General features: G+C 38.7%; 2 protein-coding genes across 2 annotated transcripts; one reads left to right on the forward strand and one right to left on the reverse strand.

Moving 5' to 3' along the window:
* Positions 1-339: 339 nt before the first annotated feature.
* On the forward strand, positions 340-1122 carry LOC125210217. Its single transcript, XM_048109787.1, has one exon. The coding sequence runs from the start codon at positions 340-342 to the stop codon at positions 1120-1122; it is 783 nt and encodes a 260-aa protein (XP_047965744.1).
* Positions 1123-12804: 11682 nt separating this feature from the next.
* On the reverse strand, positions 12805-14676 carry LOC125210218. Its single transcript, XM_048109788.1, has 4 exons — positions 14310-14676; positions 13769-14028; positions 13231-13398; positions 12805-13165 (listed from the first exon to the last, which is right to left on the reverse strand). The coding sequence occupies exons 1-4, from the start codon at positions 14674-14676 to the stop codon at positions 12848-12850; spliced, it is 1113 nt and encodes a 370-aa protein (XP_047965745.1). The 3' UTR covers positions 12805-12847.
* Positions 14677-23786: the final 9110 nt, after the last annotated feature.

Here is a 23786-nt window from a genome sequence, read left to right on the forward strand (position 1 = left end):
CCCCACCCAGAACCCTCCGCCGTACGGAGGAGGGCAACTTCGTTCAATCCAAGGAGCGACCCCCGGGCCAGGCCACCCCAATGTAACGTTTGCGCCAAGTACCATTTCGGGGAGTGTAGAGCGCCAAACCCGACTAGGTGCTTCAACTGTGGAGGGAACGGGCATTTCTCGAGGGAGTGTCCGAGCAAGAATATGGGAACCGGGCCGAGGCAGAACCATTAGGGTTTCCGTCAACAGCCGAGGGCGCCACCGACGGGCTCGGGAGCGAACTGGGACCAACCCCAGCGGCTGCAGCAGCCTTTCCGCCCAAGACTGCCCGCCCAGGCTAGAGCGTACGCCATGAGTCAGAAGCAGCCCAGGATTGAGCAAGGAAACCACGAGAGTGGAAATTTGGCAGGTATAGGCGAAATCCTCAATACCCCTATTGTTGTGTTTTTTGACACGGGCGCATCGCATTCGTTCATATCTGAGTTGTGTGTGCATACCTTGAGCTTGCCTATTAGAAAATCTGAACATAGGATGATGGTGTCCTCACCAGTAGGAGGGATAGTAGAGATTTCCCGATTTTGCTTGAACGTAGAAATCGTACTAGGAGAACTTAAGTTAGTTGCTTACGAACTGCGAGTTATGGCGATGAGAGATGTCGACGTAATCCTAGGAATGGACTGGTTAACCGCGAACTTTGCGACGATTCGCTGTAAGGAGAGGCAGATAACCCTACAAGCTCCGGGTACGGAACCCATCGTGTACCACGGAATCTCGATGAACCGGCGAACCGCTATAATCTCTGCGCTGCAAGCCACCGCGATGATGAAGAAAGGACGTCCTGCCTGCCTTGTCTATCTCCACGGAGAAGAGAAGGAGGAAAGGAAGATAGAAGACGTCGCTGTCGTACAAGATTTTCCAGACATTTTTCTCGAGGTGTTACCTGGATCGCCACCAGATCGACAACTAGAATTCACGATTGACCTCGAACCTGGAGCTACACCCGTATCCAAGGCACCGTACCGAATGGCGCCTAAGGAATTGGAAGAACTCAAGATACAACTGCAAGAGATCATGGATTTAGGTTTCGTTATGCCTAGTGTTTCGCCATGGGGCACTTGGACCCGAGGCCATTGAGGAGATGGTCGAAATCGTTCAACAAATCCGCGCGAGAATGAAGGAAGCCCAAGACAGACAAAAGTCTTACGTTGACGTCCGACGGACCGACTTACAATTTCAAACCGGTGATAAAGTTTTTCTCAAGGTATCCCCGTCGAAAGGGATAATACGTTTCGGTGTTAAGGGAAAGTTGAAGCCGCGATTTATCGGATCTTACGAAATCTTAGAAAGAGTAGGACCCGTTGCGTATCGATTAGCGCTACCCCCAAGCCTTGGGAACGTGCACAACGTTTCCATGTGTCGCAGTTGCGGAAGTACGTGTTCGACCCGACGCACGTGATTCACTACGAGGAAGTTGCGTTGAATCCAGACTTGAGCTACGAGGAGCGACCCAGATGATCCTGGACCGAAAGGTTCAAACCTTGAGAAACAAATCTGTCGCCTCAGTGAAAATACTTTGGAGAAATCACGGGTACGAAGAAGCCACGTGGGAGCTTGAGGACAAGATGATGGAACTATACCCCGAACTCTTCCCATGAAGGTACCAAATTTCGGGACGAAATTTCTTTTAAGAGTGGTAGAATGTAACACCCCACTTTTTCGAACCCTAATTTTAGAGCCGAAAATTTAATTTCCTAATTTATGACTTAGGAGACGTGAATTAATTGAGGAACGAAGTTATGACCGAGTCGGGTGTAGGGTTGCGTTGGAAGCTTGAAAAGTCAAACTTGTTGATTATATGACGTGGCATGCGAATATTTGAATTAAAGGTGAAATTATGTGATGATTTAATTGTTTAAGGGTGAGTGAGATTTTTAGGATACTATTCCATAACCTTTTCCTTGGAATTTTCGAAAACCATAGCCTTAGTGGAGAAAATCCCATTTTTCCGGATTTAATTTAATTCTTGGGATATTTATCCAAATTAAATCCAAAACTCAATTATTCTCTATTTCCTAATAAGAAAAATCGAACCCTATTGTTTTAAGGTGATTTTCGAAAATCACCTATATTTGGGAAGGAAGAATTATTTTATTTTTAATTGATCCCTTATTGATTTCCTTCCATACCTAGAATTTAAATATTCTACCAAATCTTTCTATACCTCAAGGAGATCTTGTCATATCTTATTTTAGTTAATATTAAAGATCCATTCCTTATTTAAAGGAGCAAATACACGCCTATTTCTTTTCCTAATGGGGAGGATTTTTATTTTTATTTTGCTCCATGATATTTTATTCTACTCCGTAAAATATACAAAACAAAATCTTGGCTAATTAAAAGCCATATATTTCGAAAATCCCCATGCTTGAACCCTAGATCTTTTTCTTCCTCCCTACTCCACAATATTTGTTTTTAATTAATTATGGAGAATCAAATCTTACCAAATATTCTATATTATTTACCTAAAGATCTTATTGAGCACTATAAATAAGAGAAACCCCTAACCCTAGCCATCACAATTTTCGCCCCCTCCCTCTCTCCACTCTCTCTCAATTTTCTTCTACTTTACTCCAATAATCCTTCATCCTTTGAGAAGAATTAGAGTTTGAGCCTCAAGATTTTTGAAGAACCAAGTCTTTACTTCGTTTCTACCGTTCGTTATTCTCAAAAAGGTGAAACCTCAGTTGCGAAGCAGGATAACAAAGGAAAGAACATACTTGAAATCTAAGCAGTCGAGGTGGGTTTTATTCCTAAACTCTTTTATGTTGCAAATTTATGAAAGTGGAGAGATAAGGGCGGTTTAACTGTTATGTCATGCCTATGTTTGTTTTGTGATGATATTGTGTGCTTGATGCCTAGTTTGTGACTACGCTCCATTAGGCTACAGTGGCTATGGATATGTTTAAACGAATTCGGGTCTGCGTACGGGCCGCAAACCCTACCAGGCTGTGTACACGGTGGGATCGGGAGTCGTCCTTGCTAGTCGGCCGGTCTCGTGGGAGAAAAGTGTGGCCACACTTTCGTCGCACTATGGAAATGATGAGATTGTGGAAAGTGATGAGGAAATTGGGGAGTTGTTTGATTGGCCAATCTATGGAAATATTTTTGTGATACTCGTTGAATATTTATCTTGAAAAGTGTAAAACCTCGAGTTCACTATGGTAAGGGTGGCGTAACTTATAAAATGTTTTGGCAACGAGTTCACTGAGTATTTCAAAATACTCAGCCATGCATGTGTTTTCCTTATGTGCAGGTTGAACGACGACGAGCGGTGGTGGGTGTTGAGCATATTAACTTATTAAGATGAGTGTTTTGAACTTCAAGCGTAGTTGTGTCTCCATACATAGCTGCACTTTCTCTTGGTCGTTTCCGCTGAATTTTCTTTGAAACACTTTAGTATTATTTGGATATTTTGCACTTGTTCCTTTCGTTTTAGAATCTTGAGACATCTTGTGATATCATTGGGATTTATTGAACCCTTCAGTTTTGATAAACCTTTGACTTGCGACTCTGATAGTCCGTTTTATACTTAGGTCAAGCCTCTTTAAATGGAACCCTAGCCTATGTTAAACTCTTTTAAGTCAGTTTTGGTAGCAGTCGCCGCATTTATTGTACCCTAGGAGGGCGGGCTGTTACAGTTGGTATCAGAGCCTCAGTTCTTTCCGCTCTGGACCCAAGAGTCTTTTCAAAAATTTAAGTTGTCCTTGTAATCATTTTCTAATAAACTGAATATGGAAGGCTCAACACCGCAACTCGTCTTGTTCAACCACGAAGAAAGAGGTACAGAATATTTCTATGATTGAAACTTTATGCTCTTGGAAATTTCGGTGGAAAATGTTATTTTTGTGAAAAGCATGCCATAAGTGTTGGAAATATTGTGAATGTGAAGCGATGCTTCCCGAGTGATGACCTGTCGAATGTGTATGAGAACTTGTGAAATGCGAATGTGATTACGTGAGATTTTGTTGAAATGTTGCGATGCTTAGACCTGGACTTTTTGGAACCTAGCATGACTTAGCTATACGATCACAGCGCTTGTACCAACAATAGAAACGTGGAATGACTAGTATAAGGCCGTTAGTGTATGTGGAAACTCGACGAATCGTTAGAGGAAACACGCAAATAGTTGCCTTAGGAACGAGAACGTCCGACGATATTACCTTCGTACCGCCATCTTTTGCTCTTATACACATGTCTATCCTTTTCGCAGCACCATACACACTTGTTATTCTTTTCACCCTTTGTGGCGGTGCTGACTTGTTCCTTTTCCTCTTTATGTAGATGGTTCAACCCTATCACGCCCTTATACGTCACCATTACTCCAAGAATAGGAACTTTCCGGTGGAACGCTATAGAGAGCTGGAATGGGACGGAAAGCAGTTCCTCCTGAACTTCGTCACCGATTTCTACGGTCACTGGCTGGACGCTTACGCGTACGGAACTACCCATCATGAGGGAATCATGCAACTTATCCATATACTACCTTCCCCTTGGAGCCAGTGGACCGCTCAAGCCTCAGTATCCTACACCTGGTTTAGTCCGTCCAAATACATGCCTTGGGGAGACTTCGTCGGCCTAATAGGAGTCTTACTTCCGGCCATGTATGCCGCCATTGACGGACCTCCACTCCATCCTCCAACGCAAAAGTACTCGCCAGGAGCAGCACGTCGAATGAAGTATCGCGATGATGAGGAACCGCACGTCGCTCGCGTTACCCAAAGGAGGACACTTAGGATGCGCATTTCGGCCCCTCGAAGGATCATAAGAGAGGCCAAAGAGATGCTTACCTCGATCCCTTCGCCCCTAAGCGACGGGAAGAGAGACGAGGAGATGGGACCCGCAGAGAAGGGAGAGAGCTCGAACGAGGAAAGTGTTGGAGAGTCGGAAGAACCGGAAGAGGACAAGGGCGAAGATGTCTAGTGCTCGAATAGTGATTTTTGTTTTCCTTTCCCCATGTTCTGAATTTTAAAACCTTTATTTACGTTGTCATTTTCTTTCGCTAGTTTTGTCCTTTTTCGTTCATTGTACTAAGACCTTTTGAGACCACTTTCGAGATTTAATGGGGAATTCGCACCTTTTTATCTTATTATCTTGCAATGAGCCGTCTTCACTCTTTTCCATCCTTATTGCGTGAAAATACTTGTTCGTTCTATTTTCTTCCAAGTGTTTTCCACCTTGTGGTGCAACTTTATTATGCTTTCTCTTGCACAACTGTTTTTCTTTACAACTGCTATTGTGTGGTCTTTCCTTGGACCTTACTTGTAGAAGGAGTTAAATTTTTCTTTCAAAATGTACCACATCGCTATTCTGGGTTTGAATAAGTGCGCTAAAAACTCGAGTGAAAATGAATCAGAATGCCGCCTAGACGCAACGTAAGACGTGCGAACGAGGAGCCATCTTCCCCAGGCTTCGGAAGAAGAAAGCGTGACACAACCAAGGCCGCCACCACCACCTCCTCGATGTGAGACGCCTTAGAGTAGCTGGACTTAAACGCCCCTGCCTTGGAGTGGGTGACTAGTTCCCATGCTGCTTGTACTTTGAATCCTGGCGTGTTCTTCGGTACACCAACCATCCTCTCATTCCATATGCTTTCATCGTCCCCAGCCTTGGTAAACAACCCCATCCTCAAGGACCACTCTCGGATGCTCATTTCATGTTCTTCGTTAAAAAGCCTGAATGTGATGGAGTCCGCGTCGAGGTCAGAAGTGTTCTTTAATCGAAATGTTGAGAAAAACTCTCGTGCTAAATCCACCGGCACCTTCTCCTGGCTGTACCTCAATAACCACTCAAAACCGATTGAATAGATACACGCACGGAAGTCTTCATCACATGCAATCGTCATAAGTTCCTCGGAGCTGTACTGCTTGCCAGACTTAGCCATCTTTCCAGCACTACATCTCTCTTTGTACACTGTGGCCCGTTTCTGATCGTCGAAATGCCTCATCGACTCCAGCAGTTCCTTAGTCAGCCGCACCTCCAGACGCCCATGGATGAACTCTTCTTCAGATTCTTCAAGTTCAGAATTAGACCCAGGGGAAGGCTCAGCTTGTTCCTCGGTAGAGGGAACTTCGGTCACTGGGGAAAGGGGCTCCTCAACCTCCTCGGCGGAGGGAGCTTTCCTTGACCGTTTTGACTGGGTCGCAGCTGCCTTTCCTTTCCTTGCCCTTTCTTTGGCCAGGCAACGATCCTCCGCCTCTTCAACTTCTGTCCCTCGGGCAGTGAACTCCTCCTTCTCGGAATAGACCAAGTCATCCACTTCGTCAAGCATACTTCTCCTGGCTCACCAAATTCCATATCAAACACCTCAACATCAAAATAAACAGAGATCGACATAACATTTGAAGAAATAAACTAACAGCAGAGAGATCTATGCAAATTGACTTGAAATTTAACTGCTAAACGCAGATCAACAAACGGTAAAACAAGTAAGCATCATCATCATCAAGGTCGACTCCCAAAAGTGAAGTTCGACGGTAAAAACAAGCGAAACAACTGAAATTAAAGGTAATTGTATCTTCGCCCTCACTCGGACGGTGTTGCCAACCACGAAATTTCTAAAAAGTAACCTTCCATTCCCGACTACCCCAGATCTATTTCCAAGTGTGTGTAAAGTGTGTGAGCTAAGAAGAGTGAAAAAGTTCTCTCATTTGCGTTGCATGCTCATCTATATATATAGGCGTTTGAGTGGGCCCAGCGAGGTATAGATAAGACTTTGTTGCCCTCAGCTGTAGACTCCTATGTCACGCCAATTTCCTTGTAATTCCTGCTCACTTCGTTCCTTTCCCTCGCTAGACCATCTCCTTCATTACTTCCTTGATCTAGCAATTTTCTTCACACACCTGGCTTAGGAAACGTGTTAGACCCAGGAAATTATAACATTTTTCGCACATTACCGATGCATGAAATTAGCCTTATCAAAGGGTTTCCCCCTCAGTCATCAACTCTAAAACAGGGGTTTCCCCCTCAGCAAACTCTACCAAAACAGGGGGTTTCCCCCTCAGCAACTTCTTCTTGAACAGGGGTTTCCCCCTTTTTCTCACCCTCAGAGTTAGGGTTTTCACCGCCTTGTCTCTCTGCCCCCATCTCCGTTTCACCGTCATTTCGCTCACCATCCGCCACCAATTCACTTGTCGCCTCTTCCTTGTCCGCCTCCAGTGCACTTCTGCATGGAGCAGTTTCTGTCTGTTGAAAACCAGAGTCCGATACCCTAGTTGAAACTTGAGGCCTCTCTTCGTGGGGAACTGCGGGTTGTGCCGTCGAATCCACTGGGATCGTCGGTGGTGGTATGGCCGCCGCGGATGTCTTCACGCTGGCGGAGAACAGAGCGTAAACTTCTTTCGCCTTCTTGACGCTTCCTAATTTTTGCGTCAATTCTGCCAACAGAACCGCGTCGTACGCTGCCGGCTGCGAACTTCTGGTGGCCTGAGTTAGATCCATCGCTGTAAATCTGAAATAAAAAATAAAAATAAAAAAGAAAACTTGGTCGAAATTGGTTAGGGTTTGTGTCTCTAGAGAGAGAAACAAAGTAGAGAGAATGGAGAGAGAATGCAGTTTGTCGGTTTGGATTATTGGAGAGAGAAATTGCCGGTTAGCCCTTTTTGGTGAAAAGATGGTGCGGTTGCAGGCGTGATGTAAGCAACTGTACACCTCCCATAAATATCGTCTAATTTGAAATTCAAATTATCTCCATCCCTTCTTGACTTCCCTCTCCAAACTCTCCTTCCCTAGCTGAGTCTGGTGCTTCGAAAATATTTTTGGAAGATTTAAATTTTATATACATTTTTTTTTTTTTTTGGATTTTCCTCTGATTGAAAAGCAATTAAACTATTTACACACTCCTTTTGAGTATTCCCGAGATTCCCTGGTTCAGTGTTTATATATAAAATGTCAACCAATTTACCTGACCCAGGAATTCATCGAGAATATCTCCTTGTCTGACTAGGTGATAATAGGGAGTGCGCGTAGTGGCACTTCCTCCACTACACACAACTCAGAATTGTCCCTATAGACTTTCACTCTATGACCATTAACAAGAAAAGGGACAGAGTTAGAGGCACTTCCCTAGATCTCTACTGCTCCATTTGCGCGGAGGTCAACGATGGTATATGGACCGATCCACTTAGACTTCAACTTCCCTGGCATCAGCTTGAGCCGGGATTGGAAAAGGAGCACCTTCTGTCCAACATGGAGTTCCTTGACCCGGAAATTCTTGTCATGCCATAACTTTGTCCTTTCCTTATACCACATAGCAGACTCATAAGACTCCAGCCTCAGTTCCTCCAGTTCTTGTAACTGCAACTTCCTTTCTTCTTCACAAGCCGAAGGCTTCATACTCATCCCCTTGACTGCCCAGTACGCCTTGTGCTCTATACCCACGGGCAAGTGGCACATTTTGCCAAACACCAGCCTATAAGGCGACATTCCAATAGGAGTCTTGAAAGCAGTTCTGTAGGCCCATAATGCATCACCGAGCCTCTTACTCCAGTCTTTCTTTGACGGATTAACTGTCTTTTCCAATATTGCTTGATCTCGCGATTAGAAATTTCTGCTTGGCCGTTAGACTGAGGGTGGTACGGGGTAGATACCCTATGGTGAACACCATATTTCTTCATCAGAGCCTCGATGGTGCGATTACAGAAATGTGTTCCTTGATCCGAGACGATGGCTCGAGGAACTCCGTATCTGTTGAAGATATTGGCCTTCAGAAATTTTTCCACCTCCTTCGATTCACATGTCGTGGTGGCCTTAGCTTCTATCCATTTAGACACATAGTCTACTGCAACCAATATATATGTGTTCCCACAGGATGATGGAAACGGTCCCATGAAGTCCATCCCCCACACGTTGAAGATTTCGCAGACAATCACCGGGACCTGGGGCATCTCGTCTCTCCTTGAAATTCCCCCTGTCTGTTGGCATCTCTCGCAACACTGACAAAACTCAAAAGCATCTTTATTAAGTGTCGGCCAAGTAGAACCCACTATCCAATACTTTCCTTGCTGTCTTCCTTGGTCCAAAGTGACATCCACATGCCAAAGTGTGGCAATGATTCAGCACATCTCTTTGTTCCCATTCGGGAATGCAGCGTCTAATCACTTGATCCGAACACATCTTCCATAAGTAAGGGTCATCCCAAAAGTAATATTTGGCTTCACTTTTAATTTTCATCTTCTGGGCCCGGGAAACTCCGTCTGAGCTTGGCACCTCTCCCGTGACTAAGTAGTTCACTAAGTCGGCAAACCATGGTTCGTTGCGTTCGGCGTTCGCTTCCCCTTGTCGGATTCTCCTGAGACCGTTTAATGCCAAACTTGCCTTCCAACCGATCCGTCTAGGAAAATCCCCTAGATAATACAAATGCTCTTCAGGAAAAGCATCGGGTATGGCCTCTTCCGTTTCCCCTGGATGAATTCTGCTCAAATGATCGGCTACTATATTCTCCGTTCCTCTTTTGTCTCTCACTTCCCAATCAAACTCCTGCAAAAGCAAGACCCAACGGATTAACCTCGGCTTAGACTCTTTCTTAGCCGGTAAGTACTTTATTGCTGCGTGATCTGTGAAGACTATAACCCTCGACCCAAGAAGATAAGGTCGGAATTTTTCGAATGAGTAAACGACGGCCAACATTTCCTTCTCCGTGGTATCATAGTTCTTCTGAGCTTGATTTAGTGTCTTGGATGCATAGAAGATCACATAACTTCTTCCGTCTATCTTCTGCCCTAGGACAGCTCCCACAGCGAAATCACTCGCGTCGCACATTATCTCAAAGGGGTGATTCCAATCTGGCGCCCTGATTATTGGTGCTGACACGAGTCTGTCCTTGAGCAACTGAAATGTCTTCTTGCATCCTTCGTCAAAGACGAAATTCCACATCGTTGTGCAACAAATGAGTGAGCGGTTGCGCGATTTTCGCGAAATCCTTGATAAACCTCCTATAAAATCTCGCGTGACCCAGGAAGCCTCTAACTTCTTTTTGGTTCGTGGGGTAAGGTAACTTTGATATCACATCCATCTTTGCCTTGTCCACCTGTATTCCTCTTTCATAAACCACGTGACCCAGGACAATACCTTCAGTCACCATGAAGTGTCATTTTTCGAAGTTTAAAACTAGGTGCTTCTTCTGGCATCTTTTTAACACTAGGTCAAGGCTGTCCAAACAATTTGTCGAACGAATTCCCGTATACGGTAAAATCATCCATGAATATCTCAATGCATACTTCCAAGCAAATCCGAAAAAATACTCATCATACACCGCTGGAACGTTCCTGGTGCGTTACACACCCCAAACGGTATTCTTCGGTATGCGTACGTACCAAAAGGGCACGTGAACGTGATTTTCCCTTGGTCCTCCGGGTTAACGTAGATACTGGAAATAGCCACTTTGTATCCATCCAAGGGAAGCAAAAATGCACTGTTTGCCAGACCCGATCTTTCTAACATCTGATCAATGAAAGGTAGAGGGAAATGATCCTTCTTCGTGGCCTCATTCGGCTTCCTGTAGTCGATGCACATCCTCCACCCCGTCCACCAGCCTAGTGGGCACCAGCTCGTTCTTTTCTGTCATTCTTGACAACCTGTATTCCAGACTTTTTGGGTACCATATGGACGGCTTGGTCTTTCCTGCTATGAATTCCTTGATGAACTTGCTAAAGCTGAGGCATCTTCGGGGTTTGCAAGAAGGGCAGATTGATTTCCAGCTTGCTAAAAATCTCCATGAGGTCCTCTATATCATCCTTCTTTTTCTTTGCTTCCCTCGGTATGGAAACGGATTTGCTCGCTTCACCGCATTTGTGGAACTCCCAGCCGGGGTTTCGCCCAGCTTCCCTACTTCCTTCCTTACTTACTAACTCAGGCTCTGGATCTAGGAAAAATGGATCAGCTGCTCGAGGTAAAAATCCCCCTAAATTTCCTTGCTGGAGGTCATCCTGAGCAGGAACTTCTCTGGGTCTAGGGCTATTTCCTTGAAACATCGACTCTCCTTCCCTTTACTTGCCTGTGTGGGTACTTCTTCGTCGATCTCCAGTGTCAATCCTTCATAGCCCCTCCCGGATCTCAAGGTAATATGACTAATGTTTGCTCGGTCGGGTGGCTTGACCGTGGTAGGAAGTTTTCCTTCATTTCCCCGCATCTCATTCAAGGAAACCGCGATCTGGGACAGTTTGTTTTGCCATCATGTCCATGGCTGCTTTGTGTTCCGGACTGAGCGTCTTGCAATTTGTGCACCACGTCGTTGTTGGAATGCAAGTTATTCTGAATGAACTGCTGTGAATTCACTAGGTCGTGGACCATGTCATCCAAACTCCTTTGTGGCCTGGAGTTGAATTGATTAGAATTTGATCCTTGAACTTGGTTCTGTCCTTGGGTTTGTCGATAGTTCCCCTAATTTTCTTGGTGGTTATTGTACTGGTTGCTAGACCATTGATTCCCTTGGTGATTTGGTTGGGAATTCTGATAGTTCCCTTGGTTATTCCTCTGGTGAGGTGGCACATAGGAGCTCCCTAGATTGTTCTGATTCCTGTTTCCCCAATTAGTATGGTCTGATTCTGTACCCGATTTGCGGTTGCCCCTCTTGATTTCTCCTTGACCAGTTGGACTGCCTCTCTTGGAGGGTGTGCATAATTTGTGAGCTGCAGTGGGGGCGGCTGACTTTGATCATTGTCAGTCCATCTAAAATTGGGGTGAGTCCTCCATGGGGCCTCCTTTTGTCTTCCTTGGGATGAGTCATAATTAAAGTCCTAAAAATTAAATGACATAATTAAAATCTTAAAAATTAAAAATTACATATTTAAACTCATAAAATTAAAAAAAACCACTACTCGTGGGTGAATTTCGTCCAAATGTATTGGATTAGGTCTTCTTGTAGCTCAATGTGGGTTTTGGTATCGCACATTGTGTGTCTTGTTTCGATCCTCTCGCGCACCGTCGTATGCACACCTCGACGTGGGAGAGACTTTGCGGTTGAGCTTCCGACTTCATCCACGTCGTAAAAGTTAGCTGTCATTGGTCCTTCGTCAGCTATAATCATGTTGTGCAAGATAATACATGTATACATGATGTCGGCAATATTCTTTGTGTACCACAGACGAGCCGGAGTCTTCACAATGTTGAATCGGGCTTGAAAGACCCCAAAAGCTCTTTCGACGTCTTTCCGAGCAGCCTCTTGACGCTACGAATAAAGAACCCGTTTCGGGTCTTGCGGATTATTGAGCGTCTTCACGAAAGTCGGCCACCTTGGGTAGATACCATCAGCGAAATAGTACATCATGTGGTAAGGATTTCCATTGATGGTGAAGTCGATCACCGGTGCTACACCATTCAAAACATCATTGAAGAGGGGTGAAGAATAGAGCACGTTCAAGTCGTTGGATCCGGCTACACCGAAATATGCATGTCAAATCCATAGGCGGTAGTCAGCGACCGCTTCAAGGAGAAGCGTTGGGCCGTTGTGGCCGCTTAAGTGTTGTCCTCTCCAAGCATTCGGGAAATTCTTCCACTTCCAATGCATGCAGTCAATGGTGCCAAGCATTCAGGGAAATTCATGGACTGTTTTTATGAAGATGAAGCAACCGTTGACAATCAGACGTGAATTTCTTCTCCCACAAAAAGGACTAAAATTATAGCCTCAACGCTATGATAGACTTGTACACTTGCGGGATTGTACTTGTTAAAAATAAAAGCGAGTCGCACACGTAATAAAACGATATCATTACCAAACCACTAAAATGATTGCAATTTGTAACACAGAAATCTGACCGATTTATCTCTGCTTATTCCCATTTCATTCTAAACATTTTACAGAAAATCAGTAGCTTTCCGGCAGCCTAAGAGCTGCAACTGCTGAAGCCGGCGACGAAACAACAGTGTCATTCGGCCACGACATCAGATGCAGCTGAATGCCGTCTGCTTTCTCCATAGCAAAAATTAATTCACGCCTAATATCAGCATTATCACAGCACTGAATCAAGCCGTCCGAGTCGACTGTCGACGGCATCAAGCTCTTCCCCTTGAGCCTCGAGATCACGAGCAGGTGGCGCGTTCTGTTTGCCTGATGGAACAGTTGCCCCAGGCCTGCCCGCTCTGCAGCTGTCCCTTGGGTCACCGAGTTCACGCAGATGAAGCCCTGCAATTTTTTCAAATCTTCAGTTTGACGCTATCCCATCTTTTACATAAAATGTTAGTTTTTACCTCTTCGGTACGCTTGATGTCCATCCCAAATCGAAACTCTCCCGGTTGTGGGAATAGTTCGATTGGGACTTCAGCGAGCCCGGGCAGAAACCAGAGCCTTATGCCTTGCACGACGTTTAAAGTAGTCATGTTTGTGCATTGTAGCCTGCTTGTTGTATGGCTCGTCTCCTTCGGATATGTGTTAGAAATAATCATATTTTAACAAACAAACATAACTTATTTTATAAGGAAACAATATTGTAAACGCAATGATTTGTGTTGGAAAATTTTAATAAATATACCAAAATTGTTTGGCACAAAGGAAAGTGTCCTTAAGTTGATAGCACAATTGTCCACTAAACCTTAATTGTTTGCTTTTTTGAAACGTTTTTCATTTGCGTCTCATAATTTAGTTGAGACACCAAGATTGAAGGTGCTTTTTAAGGCAGAGGTTGTGTGTTTAGAGACACTAATTAACGTCCTTAATTAACTAAAAAAATGTCCTTAGAACATTTTATTTTATAGTGATACGACTAGAGCTAGAAAGAGAGGAACATACTGATGTGATGATTTGTTCCGTTTGAATGTTGGTGAAGACCAGAGGAATCCCAGAGGAAATTGCAGCCGAAAACCAAGCCATCGCTCTAACGGTAGGCGCCTCCATACCCCGCTCTCTCGACAAAGGCATGAAGAGAATCGAGCTCACCACCGTGGACCGCCGGTCGGGCAAACACGAGCCCACCTTTTGCTTCCAATCGTATTTGATCCCTTTCCGGTGGAAACCCTTGAAGTCTAGATTCACAACTCGCCTACTCATCTCTACATACGAGTGATAATTGCTTGTCACATTTTATCCTAAATATATACTCCCATGTTCGCTATTAATTATCTAAAGTTGACTTGACTTAGATGTTATGAAATCTGAATCATACCGTTATATATTAGTTTTATAATAAAATATGTGAAAATAATTTGAAATATGAGATTCATTACTAAAAGTAGTAAAAAGTGAATAAGACGGTTTCTCGTGGATGGACAAAAAAGAAACTGGCATAAATTAGAACATTTTTCCACATAAAAGTAGCATATAGAAAACGTACCTTGCAAATCAAAGCACTCTTGGAACGTCATCTCGGCGAGCACGGCCACGTGCCTCTCGTCGGAGGCGGCCCTAACGGTGAACTTCTTCTGAAGCTTCCCGTTCACAATTGGCACGACGCACACTCTAAGCTTGATCGTCCCCTCCCCTCTCCTCACCTTCAGCCACACCTCCCCGGCCACGCGATGGATCCTCCCTAGGTGAGAGTTGAGGTCAGCCCGTGCCTTAGCCGAGACAAAAGACTCGTCCGCGCTGTCCTCGCCCACGCCCTCAATGATATCTCCGGGCAGGGGCATCGTCTCGTCCCACTCCTCCGCCGTCTCTTGTTTCACTTGCTTTACACACACGACCTTTTGTGAAGGCGGCATTGTTGAGGATAGAATGAGAGAGTAACATCACAATGTAGGAGTTGGTTGTCTACTTATTAGTGAAAAAAACATAGGTAATAACTATATGAATTTGGCGTTTTAGTTCTCAACGTTGGAGACTATTCCATATTTTGGTGTTTGTGATGTCTAATTATGTCAATTTCTTGTTTCTATGTATACTACTTTTACAAAGCCATGTAATATAATTATGTGACTACTTGACATACACTAACAATTAACATTTAACATAAATGACGTTTTATACTAAGAAAAATTTGTATACAATCTCTCAGTTAATCTCGTCTTCCCTACTCTATCCCTCTGCTCTAACACAAACTTTTTAAATTTTGATTATGGGAGCAAACCATGCTTAGACATTTATTCAAATGCATGAAATTTTTACATATAACTAACATGTGATGCTATGTAGCTCTTAGGTGGTAGTGAGTAATTCTTGTCCTCGATCGTCTAATGATACACAAATTACCGACAGAAAATATATATATCTAGATTCATAATCAATATTGCATGTTGAACATTTAAACACTTACTTGTTGCGTAATTTGTTTTTTTAAAGAAACTAGACAGCTAAATTTTCAGGGATTACATAATGAAACATTCATTTCCAATAATCAAAATATCATCGACCCTATATGATAAGGTAAATAATGATTCATTTTCGCGCCTACTTCACAGTTGCTTCTTACAAAATTAAGTTGTATGATTATTCCATCAAAGTAAAAATTCCAACTCTTGATAGCTTGTTTTTAAGTTCGTTTTGTTGATGGACTGTGTACTATACGTATTGTCTTCAAGTTCTCAGTAGAGAAATGTGTTTTTATATCAATCTGTCAAATGTCAAAATTGAGTATGAGTCATATTGTAACCAATTCATTGCAGCCTATTAATCAGACTAAATTTCTAAAATAATTGCATTAGGCATTAAATTAATAGGTCTAAAATTAAATTGAAATATTTGCCTCTCACTGAATTCGAATCCAGATATATGATGCACTTACATTCAATAAGGTGATACATTCATATCGTAAATTATTGGTAATTTGTTTACTTTTGGAAATGCATCCAAATTACTAATTTGAAACATATGTCATCTTAAATGAATTCACTAGAAATATGTATCAGCAGAATCCAATCCGTCAACTATATGTGCTCAACAATTTTTATGCTATTGTGTTTTACTTTTACATTATGTTTTAATAGAATCGGCATTTACTATGTGGGTTGTTAAAGTATTTAATTCATATTTTATTCCGGTGGAAGCAAAAATGATAGTAGTAAGTAATGAAATTTTAGTAGTGGGAAAATGGTCCCCCAACAATATACTTTGGGCATTGGGATCTCCACAGATCACATAATTCGATAATTATATTTATGTATATCTAATCTTTAGAAAACTCGCAAACACATGCATAAAGAATAACGACAGTGAGTCAGTGTCCCTTGTCTATGTATCTTATCAATGCTTAAAGAGTACACTACCCTCTCAATTAGGCAACTCCTCCACTTCGACTATTATTATTGCCGGATAATGTATATTCTAATGCAAAATTAGTAAAGTATTAAAAGAAAAAAGAATAATTAAAGTAAATAAAGAGTAAGATTCATTTTATTAGTAGTGTAATGTGTGATAAGAAAGTTTGAAAGTAGACTAATTTAATGGAACAGAGTAAAATAATAATAGTAAAAAGACTATTTTCTAGGACTAATGCAAAATTATTTGTGACAAAAATATTGACCAATGGCTTATTATAACCATTGAGATTATGAATAGTGAGAGAAAAATTCAATCAACCATGCATTTTCTTTAAACAGAACATCTCTAATTTATATATAAAACGTTATCTAGCAACGATATTGTTATTATATTGTCACGCCTAAAACATAAATTAAATATTAAGCTTAAGCGTGTGGCAAAATTATAGAAAATGCAATTAGATTTGTGGTGTCTGCAACAAGCACGAGCACAGTAAAGATGTTTCACGTCTGACACAACACCAGAGTTAAAATGCCTTCTGCACGTGCCAATAGTACTCCACATAGATTTAGTATTCTACCCCAATCTCACGTGCTTAGCGCCTTCCCAACGCACGCTGCCACGTACTCTACCATTAAGCATGCACCGCTAGTCCGTGCAAGAGTACGCTGAACGGTGAGCCAATCACGGCTTGCCACGTGACTCTGTTTTGAAAATAACGGTTATCGTACACAATTCATACTCTAATTTCATACTCCAATCCCAAGCTTCTTTTTTTTGCAATTTACATGAATCGATCCATTCGGCAAGGACGATGCTCCATTCGGTGACAGTTTGTCGGACATCGACTGCAACCGCTTTTCTCCGATTGACTCGCAATGTGGGGAGGTGGCGAAGCGTGAAAATTGAGGCCTATCAGGAGACTCGGGAAGCAAATAAATGTCATCATAAGACATACATCAGGAAAGAGAAGCAGGGAACCAACTACTGATGGTGGATTATTTTTTCGAAAATCTTCTATGAGGCGTGGAATCTTTCAGTGGCAGTTTCAACAAGATCTAGGTGAAGAAATTTGGGCACGCTTTGGCAATGTTGAGGATGCGCAGAAATATGTATGTTTGTAATTATGTTATTTTGGTTGTGTAATGAAATTATAAATTAATTTTTATTCAGTATATAATAAAAAAATATATTATAAAATTAATAATACATGGAACAGTGTTAAATGCTAAAAATGTTGATTTTTGCAAACTAACAATTGATAAAATACTTTCAAATAATGGTAAGGGGGTTGTACACGGCAGGAGATGATCAGTTATCTCAACTCAATTATCTTCTGTCAATAATTTTATGTCAAATTGTGCAATAAGTTTGAACTCAAAAACCCATTAAAGCTAGTAAAATTATAACTTGTCTTCTATATTGAGTTAGAGTCTAAATTATTGTCTTAATTATTCTGGCTTTTAGACGGTTTTGCACAATCGGAAAATTTTGAAAGTTTTGTCAATTTTGGTCAATCATACAATTTTCAACTATAGTTAAATTATATCATGATATTTTTTTGAATCACTCACTGATTTGAATTTGATTGAAATTGTATATATTTTTGAAGCCAAAATACATTAGTCCAATTTATACGACTACTCTATATTTTCAGACTAAAAAACATAGATTTGGCTTAATTCCACATCTTACACAATTTCTTTTAAATCCAACTCAACTGGAAAATTGAGAAAAAATCATAATTAAGATTTGACTATATTTGAAAGTTGCAATATCAACCAATAAATGACTAAACTTCGTGGTTATATGTTATTTAAATAGGAGTACTATAAATAGAAAAAGGGCGATTGGTGGAGTGAGTTCGATTATAAGCTTTTTGAGGGCATAATATTCTTTAAGCTGAAAGCGTAACACGATCAAACCACAAGATCAGTATTGGTCCAAAATATGCAACACATACTTTGGTATTAAATACATAAAATTAAAATAAATAAATAAATGTATCAGATTCTCAATCGACAAAACCCCAATTGAGCGACCAATTCGCAGAGGTCTCTGCTTAGAAAGTGATGTTGCCTACTACTATATCATAGTTGTATATAATTTAACTGGGCATTAACCGATCCAAAAAAGAGGAAAAGTCATGTGATCTTGGTAGCGATTAAGGGAGCAAAAAAGAGGAAAAGGCATTGATTCATATTATAGGTATTTCGTAAATATATGGTATAATATTTGTTGATGATAAATAATTTACTTAAAAGATCTAATAAAAACATGAAATATTAAATTATTCTTCGATTTTGACCATGCTGTCATGATCGCGATCGATTTTTAATATCTTCATGTCATCATATCTATGCATATAACAACTACTAGAAGAAAATATTGTTTGATCAAATATTCAACATATTATGTTTTTGAGTGAATTGCAAAACGAAGATCTCACTTAGGAAAAATAACCTTTACATATATGAGTAGTACATTTGAGGTCCTTTTATGTTATTATGAAATATTTTGGTCTTTTTTTCAATTTATTTACCTCGGAAGCATATTACTATCTCTGTCCCTGAAAATTTGATACATATTACCATTTCGGTCCGTCCCTGAAATTTGATACACTTCGCTTTTACCATTTTTAATAGTGGACCTCATATTCCACTAACTCATTCTTACTCACATTTTATTATAAAACTAATACTTAAAAGTAGGACTCACATCTCACCAACTTTTTCAACTCACTTTCCATTACATTTCTTAAAATCCGTGTCGGGTCAAAGTGTAGCAAATTTTGAGGGACGAAGGTAGTAGCACGTAGTATATCCAATCATTGACTCATTTTTGCAATTGTAATTGATTTTTTTTATAGTGATAATGACATACCCACATTTGAATGATATCCCCCAAAACAAATTGAAACTTTGCTTATGTATAATTTATGTTCAAAGGTTTACTTCGGATTTACGTCTATACCTTATTTTCTCAAATAAACCATTTTACTATATAGTCATTATATTTATATCTATAAAATATATATCTTCAATAGTATTTTTATTGTAAAATTTACTGTCTAAGATGAACTATGAATGATATGAAAATTCCAAAAAATCTAAGAACCTCCATTTCTAATAGCAGAATTCACCTAAACAGTAACACTAGAAAGTGGAGTAATCTACTTTAATTAAAGGTATATTGGCACTTAATATCACGTAGTAACTTTTAAAAAGTTGGATTTTTCTCATGAACTTTGAAATTGGCAAATAATATCACGAATTTTACCCCGAGTTTGTTATTTCCCACCAATGAAAAAATTCCGGCAAATAATATCATTTTTTTTCATAGTTTCTCGACAACAACTTCGAGAGCTTCAAAATTTTCAATATTCGAGAATAGTTTACTTGAAGCACACCCTCCAAATTTGTTCTTCAATCTATTAATATAGCCTAAATTTTTTTATTGGTGAGTAAATAACAAACTCGGTGTAAAGTTTATGATATTATTTGTCAATTTCAAAGTTCGTGGAAAAAATCCATCATTTTGAAAGTTACATGATATTAGGTGTCAATATCTCATAATTAAAATATAGTAAAGTTTGTTAATGAAAATAATGAAGACAGATTTTTTTTGAAATAACATAATAAAGAGAAGAAAGAGGACACAATTTGAAGCTTCAAGTTGCAGAAATTATATGTCATATCCTTAAATTGAAAATCGTGGATACACCTCTATCAAGAAAGCCTACAAAAATTATTTTGTGATGAACAAATGATGGTTAAACATGGCTACGGGTGGTCAAAAAAGGATAATTTAGTGTTAAAAATCAGTGCAAAATGACTTCAAACGTGCTACTCCAATTGCTAATACTGAAAATCACAAATAAAATAAGTGATCCTAGTTTTCCAGTAACTATTTTTATAATTAACTCACTAGTAATTAGTGCAATTTAGGAACCCAACAATTTTTGTTATAAAATGTACCTACATAAAATACTTCGAAGCATCAATCATTCTGTAAATCTAATGTTCATTCCAAGATGTGACACCCTGTTAATTGAAACTGAAGCTTTAACTTTTCAATAAGTCTATGCAACCAAATTTTGTACGACCAAAAATTGATTTATTTGAAAGAAAAAGTAATTTATATATACATTTAATTAAAAAGTATAGACATACATATAGTATAGGGAACGTGCAAATATTATGGTATTTTTGTATAATTTTTAAATTTTTTTTTACCATAAAATGTAATTAATGCATATTTTAATTCAAATTTAAAAAATTATAGAGAAATAATTCAAATATAAAAATAAAAAATTGAAAATGAGGCCAAAGACTAATAAATTTTTTTAATTTGTTAACTAACTATATTTATTATTTTAATATTTAATTAACACATCAAAATAGTTAATATAATCTTGTTTTGGTTGTACAAAATTTGGTTGTTTATCATTATATTAAATATTTCCAGGCTTTTCTCTATTTTGCCTCGTAATTAACCTTACTCTTTGACAAATTATTTCTGATAATTACTGGCCTCTTCATCATATACTCCTTCTGTCCGCGAATAAGAGTTTCGTTTTTCCATTTTAGTTCATTCGCGAATAGGAGTTCCGGTTCACTTTTACCATAAATGGTACTCTCTCCATTTCATAGTAATAGAGTCGTTTCTTTTCGGCACGGAGATTAAGAAAAATTATATTAGGTGAGTTAATTAGAGGGAGAATAAAGAGTGTAAAATGAAAAAGGTAGAGAAATGAAGAGAGAAAAAAGTAAGACAGAGTAAAGTAAGTGTGAAAAAAATGTGTTGACTTTTACTGAAAATGGAAATGACTCTATTACTACAGAACGTACCAAAATGACAAAATGACTCTATTACTATGGAACGGAGAGAGTAATAGAGTCTCACATTCCATTAACTTATTTCATTCTCATTTCATTTAAAACTAATATATACATATTAAACTCATATTCCACTAACTTTTTGTCATGCACTTTTCTAAATATTTTTAAAAATCTGTGTTGTACAAGAAATGAGACTTTTAAACAAACAGAGAGAATACTATTTACGGATTCTAGTGTAATAAACTATTGGAAAGCTAATTCAACTATTCAAGGCGCCTACTGCAAAAGTTACCATGATTAAAAATTTAAATTTTAAACCAACGAAGGTTAGAAATAATTAACTGCTAATTTTCCTCTATATTTTAAACCTTGAGGCTCCTCCATTAATTAGTCAATTGGGTGCTTTAATTGACGTAATTTAAACTAATTTACCCCGTATCAATAGGCTCCCACAATTATTATAATTTGTAAAAAGCCAACTTTAATATTTACCTTTAAAAACAAACTTACCTTCTTAGTGATTTAGTGAATGTGTTGACTTTGAATAAAACAAAATTGAAAATTGTATAAATGCATTTGTATTACATCGAAAAGAGCATTCGATCTAAATTCAAATTCAGAATTTCAAAATGTGTATAGTCGATCTAAATTCAAATTCAGAATTTCAAAATGTGTACATCCAATAAGGAGTTGTTAGCATTTAGATACATGAAAAAATAAGTTGCTTGTATAAAGTAATGTTGTAAGAATATATGTGAGGAGTGATCATCGTTCTATAAAACAATAATCATTTATTTTAAAGAAATAAGAGGTCCATTATTACCAATATACATAATGAAGCGATAAAATAAAACATTCCAACCGCTTAAATTATGTAAATAACAACCACCCAAAAAATTACTAAATGAGAATTGAAAAATAAATGAAAATGAAATAGAGTCAAATGCAATAGTTGTTGTTGGTGTGCATGTGCGCGGCTGTCTAATTGAGTCAGTTTGGTAGGGAATTATTTAAGGCGTTACAAATTAAATTATCTAATATAAGAGCACGAATAATAAATAAATATTGGTTAAATTCAGTAGAGACAAAGATGCCTCCTAATTGTTTCACCAAATCTCACAAAACTTTAAAGAAAAAAATAAAAATAAAATGGCTCCACCAACAATTTATTCTTTGTAGTTAAAACCCAATTATTTTGGTCATGGAAGTACCCAAAAAGATAGGAATCCCTACTAAAATTAAATATTTTCAATGGTATAAGGGTCATTTACTTCTATGTTGGTGAAAGATGTCGTGATATAAAACTCAAAAAAAAAATTATAGTCAATTCCATAACTTTAAAAATAATCATATTATAACTTTGACTTTTTCACAATGTCCCATTAATTTAGATTTTGAGAAAAATTATATGGTTTGATAGCCTAGTTTTGTATATTTTCATACTAAAATCAATGTCAAAATTGACAAAAAAAAACATGGATATACAGTCAACTGCAGGAATAATTGATGAAAATGAAATTTTAATTGCCAGAATTAAGGACCATGATCAGGGCTCAATTAGAATAAAAGCGAATGTTCGTGTGTGGTAATTTAGGCAAAATCTTTTATAGTGATTTGATAGGTCAAAAATTCATTGATATACAGTTAACTGCAGGACGTTTTTACTACTATTAAATCACCAACAAAATTATAGATATTTCATTAAATATAAAGAGATCATTAACAACATAGCGAGCTATAACGTGAGTTATATGATGACTTAATAAAAGTATTTTATTCAATCATATAGGAAGTTTATACACTAGCTTCGTCCCTGAAAATGACTCACTTTCATTTTTTATTTATCTCAATCAAAATGCTCATTATTAAATAAACTTATAGTGCATGCTCTTGCAAAAGTACACTAATAAAACTTAATTTAGGCCGGAGTTGGAGTAATATTTGGGGCGAGCATTCAGTTTCGATTTGATTTTTTGATGAAATCAAAAAATTGAATTTTATAAAAAAATTAAACTTAATTAACTAAACAAAATTTGAATAAAACTCCACCTGAAAATCCAAAAATGTAAACAAAAAAAATACCATAATATATCCTCAATTCGAGATATATTGTTGTGATTTTAGAAGATTGTTAACTGTGAGTGATAAGTACCGTTTAAAATTTTAATTCGTCTAGGCAAATTCAAAAGCCTCGGTTGAAAATGAGGCAGCTAAGTTTATTAGAATGTTTACAATTTTAAGTTGTTTTATTTAGATTGTATGTATCAAATTCAGTTAAAATATATACACAAATAATTTCAAGTTTTATTTGTTTATTTTTTATGTATTGGACGATATAAAAAAATAGAATTTCACTAAAAACAAAATCGAATTGATCATGAATAGCAATGTAACAAAACTAAATTAAGTTTTGATTTCAATGTGATTCATTTCAAAAATTCGATTTTCAATTTTTTTTCCTCGACCTAAGTCCTAACTAGTAATATAATTTGCACATTTCTATCATAAAAATCTAGTATTTAATATTTCTGATATTCCTAACTTGCCTTGCACACCTGGAAATATATATATTCCGAAGATAAGCCAGAGCAACTCTTCAATAAGAAAGTGATCAATTAAAATATAATTACCATTATAAAAACGATAATCATTAACCTCGTCGACATCTTTGTTTACTTCTCTCATCCGCTTCCTTTCAAAAAAATTTACAAAATTATTTTAATTTAATTGTATTTTGTTGGATGAATATATTTCTCTAGTCACTTTTTCAGCAT

Source organism: Salvia hispanica, chromosome 3, assembly GCF_023119035.1.
Source record: "Salvia hispanica cultivar TCC Black 2014 chromosome 3, UniMelb_Shisp_WGS_1.0, whole genome shotgun sequence".
NCBI classification, from domain to species: Eukaryota; Viridiplantae; Streptophyta; class Magnoliopsida; order Lamiales; family Lamiaceae; genus Salvia; species Salvia hispanica.